The sequence below is a fragment of the Sinocyclocheilus rhinocerous genome, unplaced genomic scaffold, assembly GCF_001515625.1.
Source record: "Sinocyclocheilus rhinocerous isolate Xijiao unplaced genomic scaffold, SAMN03320098_v1.1 scaffold254, whole genome shotgun sequence".
In the NCBI taxonomy this organism is placed as follows: domain Eukaryota; kingdom Metazoa; phylum Chordata; class Actinopteri; order Cypriniformes; family Cyprinidae; genus Sinocyclocheilus; species Sinocyclocheilus rhinocerous.
In genome coordinates, this window is record NW_015628690.1 from 474,919 (window position 1) to 483,658 (window position 8,740).

The 8,740-nt window shown below is 36.1% G+C and overlaps 1 protein-coding gene across 5 annotated transcripts in view; it reads right to left on the reverse strand.

Annotated features, from left to right (window-relative positions):
• Window positions 1-8,740, reverse strand: part of carmil3 (capping protein regulator and myosin 1 linker 3) — a 69,296-nt gene that overhangs the window by 27,982 nt on the left and 32,574 nt on the right. For all 5 annotated transcript variants that reach the window (XM_016549818.1, XM_016549819.1, XM_016549815.1 and 2 more), the window contains 4 exons: window positions 4,813-4,917; window positions 3,110-3,179; window positions 1,248-1,329; window positions 1,017-1,113 (listed from right to left, as the gene is read on the reverse strand). In XM_016549818.1, the coding sequence (XP_016405304.1) occupies window positions 1,017-1,113; window positions 1,248-1,329; window positions 3,110-3,179; window positions 4,813-4,917 (354 nt within the window). The remainder of the gene's footprint in view (window positions 1-1,016; window positions 1,114-1,247; window positions 1,330-3,109; window positions 3,180-4,812; window positions 4,918-8,740) is intronic.

The following is an 8,740-nucleotide window of genomic DNA, read 5'->3' on the forward strand; positions in this document are numbered from 1 at the left end:
TGGACAACTTTAAAGGCGATTTTCTCAATATTTCGATTTTTTTTTTGCACCCTCAGATTTCAGATTATCAAATAGTTGTATCTCAGCCAAATATTGTCCTATTATAACAAACCATACATCAATGGAAAGCTTATTTATTCAGCTTTCAGATGATGTATAAATCTCAATTTCGAAAAACAATTTCTGGTTTTGTGATCCAGGGTCACCTATATATATATATATATATATATACCATAAATGTCTTTACTTTTGATCAATTTAATGCATCCTTGCTGAATGAATGTATTAATTTCTTTAAAAACTGACCTTTGAACTTTTGAATTGTAGTGTACATAATTGTGTGTGTAGATAGATAGATAGATAGATAGATAGATAGTACATAGAGACAGACTCAGTTACATTCGGTTTGCTGCAATTCTCTGATTGGTGGATGCTTCTTTTAAGGATTATATGTAGTGCACTTCTGCACCTGGAATATGTCTATTAAATATTATTTTTCTAAAATGATGTTGTAATTACATTGATTTATGGCTTCAACAGAAACATATACCATCGATTTATAACCTGAGAGCTCATTGTAGTTTTGCCTTGAAAGTTTTATACAGTTAAAATGTATTCTCACCGTCCTAGAAAACTTGTCCCTTTTCAAATGGACAATTTAGACCATTTAGACAGCTCAAATAATATTTTTACTATAGACGTCATGTAAGTGCTTTGACAAAGTGTTTCACATTTCCCGTTTGCCTGCAAGGCTTCCATTGTAAGTGCACAACAGTAAACACATTTTTAGTTTTTTGGTAATCGACGACATGCCACAGATGCTGCTGATAGAGATTAAGATGTATTGAACCTTTAAGCAAGACACTTATCTTCAAACCGCTTCAGGCAGCCTGACTCTGCAGTCTAAATGCTTGATTGTAAGTCACTTTGGATACACACTTCTGCCAAACAAATAAATGTATACATATATCACTGTCTACTCTATGATGTTTGCCTCTCAGTCCAGGAACAAGTACCTGCCCTTGATGTTAAAGTTCTTGCCCAGCAGCAGGTGTTTGAGGGAAGGGTGTCTGGAGAAGGCAGGAATGACACAGAGGAGATCAGCATCCAGCCCTGAAATGAACACAGAAATGTACAGGCAGAGTCAATAGCGACTGAAGCAAATGCAACTGAGGGGAAAGAGACAGACTGAAGGTCGGTGGGAGCAGACAAAAGCTTCCTTTCATTTATGCAGTTAGATGTCTCACCGTTGTCTGAGATGTCCAGTGTGCTGATGCAGGAGACTCTGGGGAATAGGTCCTGTATTATCCCTGCTCCAGCAGACCTGAGCTGAGAGGCAGACAAACGGAGAGAATGAAAAAGAGATAGGGAATAAGGGCACACGGGGCTAGATAGAGAGAAGACACACTCAAAGACTCTAAAATGTATAATTTATGCTAGCATGCACTCATATTTTTCCAATAGCTCAACTGAAAGAGCATGGTGCTAACAACACCAAGGTCATGGGCTCGATTCCCAGGAAACGTATGTACTGATAAAATAGATCTTACTCCACAGTCGCTTCTGCATTTTCATATTTAATTTATGGAAGCTTGTTTAAAAAATAAATGAGATAATTGTGACTTCTTGTCTCACAATTCAGACTTTTTTCTTGCATTTCTGAGTTTATATCTCAAGATTCTGACGTTTTTCCTTGCAATTCAGAATTGTGAGACATAAACGCAGAAATATAAACTGAGAAGAAAAGTCAGAATTGTAAGATATAAACTTACAACTGCAAGAAAAAGTCGGAAATAACAATTACAATAAAATTACAATGATCTTTTTTATTTTTTATTTCATGGCGGAAACAAAAAAATAATTGATAAAGTGTGAGAAAGAAAGTCAGAACTGTGAGTTTATATCTTGCAATTCTGAGTTTCTATCTTACAATTTGGACATTTTTTTCTTCATTCTCATGCAAAAAGTCTAAATTTGTAAGATAATTATTTCATTTTTTTTAAAATTCTGTATCAGAAACAGGCTTCCATGTTAACATCACATCAAATCAGTGTTGGAATAGTTTTAGTTATTTTGAAACCAGGGCTTGTTGTCACCTTTTACTCAAGTGAAGTAGATTTTTTTGAAGATCAATTTCTGTGCAGGCACATAAGGTGCATTATGGATAAAATAGTTTTGCTATTCTAAAATAAACCTAGCATTTTATTCAAAAATAAAGTAGATCCAGAATGACTCATCCATTAGAAATAGCTCTGCACATTTATCACTTTTTATAGTACATACGAGACCAAGCAGCAATTTTTAACCATTTTAGGTCTATTTAGAATGTATTATTCCTTACTTTTGCAAAATAATATTGTAGCCTGAAATTTATAATAGTTATATCAAAAAAGGTACCACTGAAAAAGTGTTTATTATGTGAGGTAAGTTTTCACAGTGGAACCTGCCATTAACATTTACATTATTATGCATTTGGCATATGCTTTTATCCAAAGCGACTTACATTGCATTCAAGATACACATTTATTTATTTTTTTATTAAAAACTTTATTAGGCAAAATTAAAGCAATTTATGAAACGGCAAACATGTAAAAAAAAAAAAACACCATTAAAAATTGTCATTAATAAATTGTATAAGATATAAATCCCTGACCTGAAGCCAATATACTGATATAGAAAATAAGCATTTGTGTAAACTGACTTTTGACTAAAACTTATATGCTATGATACTGTACTGTATAGCCTGTGTGACAACTAGCCCCAGTCTCCTCTATACATAGTTCTATACGTAATTATTTTCAAATCCACAGTACAGAGATTCGAGGAAAGACTCTGTTAAAATAGTTTGATTTGATTCGTTCCGAAAATCAATAAAACGATTTTGTGAGGTCAAAATAAGGCAATGCAGGCTCCACCGAGATAAACACACATTGCACTCTCAAAAGAGACCTTGAAAGGTTTTCTGTCTGACTAATTCCGTAGCCGCGATATCTGTACACACAGCAGAGTGACCACAGACTGAAAGATTGAGGCTAGAGCCAACAGAGAGAACGACAGGCATTTAAAGAGCTCAAGCCAGATTTAGGTCCACAATGGGGGGATGGGGTACCTCACAGCCGCTGATGTCCAGGTGTAGGTCAGTGATGTGAGGATTGGATGAAAGCCCAAGGAACAGAGCCCTGTGGAAGTGACAGTGAACAAACACAGGGATGTCGTCATTACTGACAGCATTACATGCCTCATTGAAGAGACTTAGAATTCTATTATGTGCTTCCATGGTTGATCTCCATAATAAATCAAATCAGAAAAGGTCTATATGGACACCGTCAAAGCGTTACGCAGGTCTTAAAGGATTAAGGGGAAAAGAGCTTAGAGATTAGTTAGACTCTTCTGGTGTGGGCTGGTGCTGTTGACAGAAGAGAGCTAAAATCAGGTGTTCAGCTGGGTGTGACAGCCCGTCTTGCGCTCGGTTTGCGTTTGTGAGCCGGGAGGAGGTATGACCCTGTTTGAAATGCTTCGTTTGAAAACATTCTGGCTTTCCCAAAATAGCAGCTGCTGCATGAACATCTTGATTCTGACCTCAGTTAGGGGTGCAGAGCTCTAAAACTAGAAATGAATCCCCAGAGAGTTCCTCTAGCAGGCTTTTCACATTTGAAATTGTTAACCCTTCAATACATAGTTCATCCAGAGAGGACAAAAATTGAAAATGATTTGCAGTTTCCTTTGTAGTGCACAATAGTTTTCTTTTACGGACCCAACAGTTTATTTATTATGAGATGTCCATTAATAGTACAAGTTTATTTTTCAGAAATCTCCACTATATGTATGTATATGTGTTATATAATCCCAATCAGAAGGTTAGGGTTAGTATTACTTTATTACTAGTATTACTAAGACACATTAAATTCATCAAACATAACAGTAAAGACAATTTTTATGGCACAAAATATTTCAAGTAAATGCTGGTATTTTTTAACTTTCTATTCATCAAAGAATCATGAAAAAAATGGCAGGGCAGCACAAATGTTTTAACATTGATAATAATAAAAATGGGCCATTTAACTGAGCATGTTTTCCAAAAATGATTACTTAAGCATTACACTTTTTGGGTGAAATGTGGTTGACTGTTCAGCAAGCCCTTCAAATCTATATTACATTAAAAAAATATGCTTGCCTTTAAAAATGTACAAAAATGAATCCACATGTTCAGATTGATTTCAATGCTGCCTACATGCTGAGATGAAATCTCGGTATTTTTGAAAACTGCAGTGATAACTAATGATTTTTGTATTTAAGAGATAGCTCATCCAAAAATGAAACTTCTGTCAACATCTACACTCAGAAGATAATTTGAGAAATGTTTTTTATTTGGCCGTACAGTGAAAGTCAATGGTCACCAAATGGTTTGGTTTTACCAGCATTTTCTTATGTATTCGGCAGAAGAAAGAAAGACAACATGGAACAACATGAGGGTGAGTGACTGAATTTTCATTTTTGGGTGAACTAGAGTATGTAGCACTTGAATAGTAGAGATATGCTCTACCAAAGCTTGGGTTAGCGTGGCCTGGGTTATCTTGTTCCATACAAGTCTAAAAACAGCTTAAACCAGCCTAATGTAGTTAGCTTATCTCCTAGAATGTGAAAAGCTGGTTTGTTGGATTTAGAGAGGTTTTGGGAAATTGTGAATTGGTCAAACTAGGAGACCAGCTGGCTAACCAGCTAGGTCGTGCTGGGAAACCAACTAAGCCAGATTAAACTAGCTAAGCCAGGGTTAAGCACAGCACAAAAAGCCAAAACGGTGACTGAACTCACCTCAGCACATCGGGAGGCATCTTCATAGACGCCAGGCTGATGTGAGTGAGGCTGAATGCTGAACTGAAGAACTGACGGAATGAAGGAAGTGTCTCTCTCACTTTCCTAAAAGTGTGACAGAAAAGAAGGGGAGACTTTTATCCATAACACATCATACCACACTTCACAAAACCCTGAGCAATACGGCAGAACAAGGGCTCAAAAGAATACCCTCTGGCTTATTAGAAAAGAACTGGTTTGTAACTCTATTACGTGTTAAACATTTTAACAACGTTCAAAATTTTAACAAGCTGTCATTGGACCAAACAAACAATTATTTGGGTGGGATAGAACTAGATGGAGAAAATTAGAAAAAGAGAGAGCGAGAGAGAGAGAGAGAGAGAGACAGTCAGTGAGGGATACTGGGGGGCTAAAAACATGACAGTTCATGATAACACTTTTGCGTTTGACAGTGACATTATCATTTAAGAGAGAGAGAGGGTAGAATGTGCGGTGTAAATGTGTTAACAAGAGTAGAGAGTGTTAAGGGAACATTCCTATTTAATATTCATGAGCTCTCTGTCTTATCAGCTCGAACAGATTTACATTGCTGCCTTCACATGGCACTGGCGTAGCCAGATTTACTCACACACACATGCCCACACACCTCTCACGGAGGTGCCCATGTGTGCGGTGGTTCTGTGTTTGGGTGTGCATGTTTCTGAGTGCTTACGTTAACAAGTGTGGGAGTTTGTGAAAGGATGAAATTAGCACAAGGAAAAAGAGGCCATGCTCACTATAGCATACTAACACAGTACTCTATAATACTGCTGCAGTGTATACTATGTATACTGAGCACAATATGCAATGACCCACTACATTTGCCAAATTTAGAAGGCCCAGAGTGATAACTATAAGGAGAATATATACTTATATTAGCGTTCACCCCAATGCATGATAACGTTCTGTTGTTTATAAGTGCTACTGTGCTACTGTTTTGTCCTCTACTGCTTTAAGTGCTCAATCTCTTTAAAGTGGGGTGGATTCTGATTGGCTATCAATGTTTTTATCATTAATCAGCTAGAGAAAAAATTTTCTGAAAGTGATTCCAACAATATTGTTCCTGTGTGACATGAATGATACCAAACGATTCCAGTAATATTGTTTCTGTGTCTTGCTAATGGCCTTTTATACAACACAGCACACTGGTGGCATCCAAACTCACAGACTTCTCAACTATATAGTAGGCGAAAAACAGTATGTGACAAGAGAAGTATCTCCGAATTCTAGGGGTGTAACTGTACAAGTATTCGTACCGAACATTTTCCGTACGGGTCTTTTGGTTCGGTACGCATGTGTACCAAACAAATACTTTGTTTTAACCACTAAACGAGTGGAACTTCATTGGAAACTTCCAGTTTTATATATTGCTATTTTTGATAAGAAACAAAGTCTCATTTTCAAATTATGTAATTTTTTTCAGGAAATGCAAACAATAAATGCCGTTTTGATGCTCTTTGATGTGGCGAGACAGGTCGCTGTATAAACGCCTCAGTTCAAACGGCAGTGCGGAGCGCGAGTGAGTGTGATCATCCGTTCCACTTTACCACTAGTTTTAATGCGAAATAAACATGAATGAACTCATGCCTCATGTAATAGTTCAATCTGTGTTTCAACCACGGCAAGATGTCAATAAAACAGCTTGTAAACAAAATGTCACGTAACATTTCATTTATCTCAGGCAAGTCATCAGTGTCCATAGTTCATTAGTTCGCTAGAGAAATTAAGTGCGAAGAAGAGCATTTTGCGAAATATTAGACTATATACTCATCACATTTTATTTTACCTGTTAATTATGCCTTAATTATTTAATAAATAAATCTAAAAAAAAATTTAGTTGCAACTGAATTTATTTAAAGAAAGAGCAATTTGTTCAGTTAACCACTTTAATAAAAAAAGCAGTTTTATGTTTAGTTTTTTCCCCCTGCTGTACTGAAACCATACCAAACCATGACGTCAAAACCAAGCTACGTATCGTCATGTTTGTATACCATTACACCTCTACCAAATTCACAGTACCCATAAAAAAGTAGACAAAAAGAATCTGGATGACCTACTACTTCCAGCGTGATTCTGAAGTGTGCATACGACGGACACTTTACTATCCCATGAGGCCACGGGAGAGGATTTATGAATGGCAGTGACACTGGTAGGTCACATGACAGTAACAACATGGTGAATGTAGTACATTCCGATTACATTCATACTATATAATAGAACATACAATTTTGCGGACGCGAGGTAATTACTTATTCAAAAAAGCAACTACTCAAGAGTATGCAATTTCGGATGCAGCCACGGTATAGAATAATGTATCCCACAATGCAATGCATTTGACTTTAACTTCCATTTTCTGTTAGATGAATGAACTGGAAGTAATAAAAAACTGTAATGTTTATCTGTTCTTGACTCACTATTTGAATCATTTTAACACAGGTCAATGCAGCATACTGCACAAGGCGTTCTGTTACACTAACTATTTTCAACAAATATTACATAAATAATATTGCACTACTGTACAGCATTTAGGATGTAGTAATCTAGTACTTCAATCCCAACGCGAGACTATTTCAATCTTCAGACACCCAATCATCTTCAAAAACTTATCCCTCTGCAAATTCAAACCCAATTAAGAACAAACACATTTGCAGGAGGTGCAAAGGATGAAGAAACCTTCCAATTTGAACAATAAGTTCAGCTAAAATTAGCCTCATTTTTCAGAGAGTTTCTCATAATGCCGTTAACGTGCTGAGAGGGGAGATGGAATTGCTGTTCGGGTTTAGAGGGAGTCAGACAGGAAGATGGATCATTGTATTTCTGTTTCTCCTCAGCCTACAGCTTCTTCTCACATGCAGACACATGCACGTTTACTTGCAATATCACAGACTTCTGTTGTAAAGCTAATTAGAACTACTAGATTATTGTTAGAATAAAAAACATTGTTTACTTAATTTACGAGCTGTTTTTCCAAATGTTTTTATTTAGCCCACTTTTGGAAACAATTTCGTCACACAAAAACATGTTTTCTTCTGATGCTGTTATAGTGGCTGTATTACCATCTGTGCAGCATGCAGGTCCATCAGCTCTATCTGATCACTCATGTCCCAGTTTAACTCATATTGCATCTCTGCAGGCACTCTTCCCTGCTGGGAAACCCATTAAAAACCAGCCTCTGATGATAGATGAATCCAGCTGGAAAGCTGATCTTTTATGCTTACTAACAAGTCCAAGCTGGTCTAGATAGTTGATCAGAAAAAATATGAGTAGACTTCTGGTAGGAGCTTATTTTAGTATCAGAGATAATATTATAGTTTTTATTAATATTTTGAATTAGTTTTTATATTTATGTTTTCTGTTTTCATTTTAATTTTAGTTAAAGTTTTTGTGATTTTATTGTATATATGTAGTTTATATTCGTTTTTTTTCTTAGTAGTTGTATTAATTTTTATATCAGTTATTTAAGTACATCAAGTTAAACAAAATGAAAATGAGAAATATTGCCTTGGCAACTTACTGAAACAAAATAAGTTTAATGTTTTTGATATTTTATTTTATTTCAGTTAAAATGTATTTTATTTAAAGCTGCAGTCCGTAAGTTTTTTTTGGTTAGAAATGATCCGAAATCAATATTTGAGCAAGTACATAGCCAGCCAGTGTTCAAAACTATTGCCTTACTTTAGCCCGATTCACAACGGTTATCTTATAATAATGTTTTCTAATTTGAGTGGTACGGGTAGGTTTTCGCGAGAAATCCGAGCATGGCGTCATTACATCACACCTGTAAACATAAAGAAGTTGTCCCGGCTACTAGGCTATCGCATGTGAGGATCCTGCAGGTGGCCGATCGTTTATAGCCTTTTCTCACAGCAGCTAGAATAATTAAATGTAT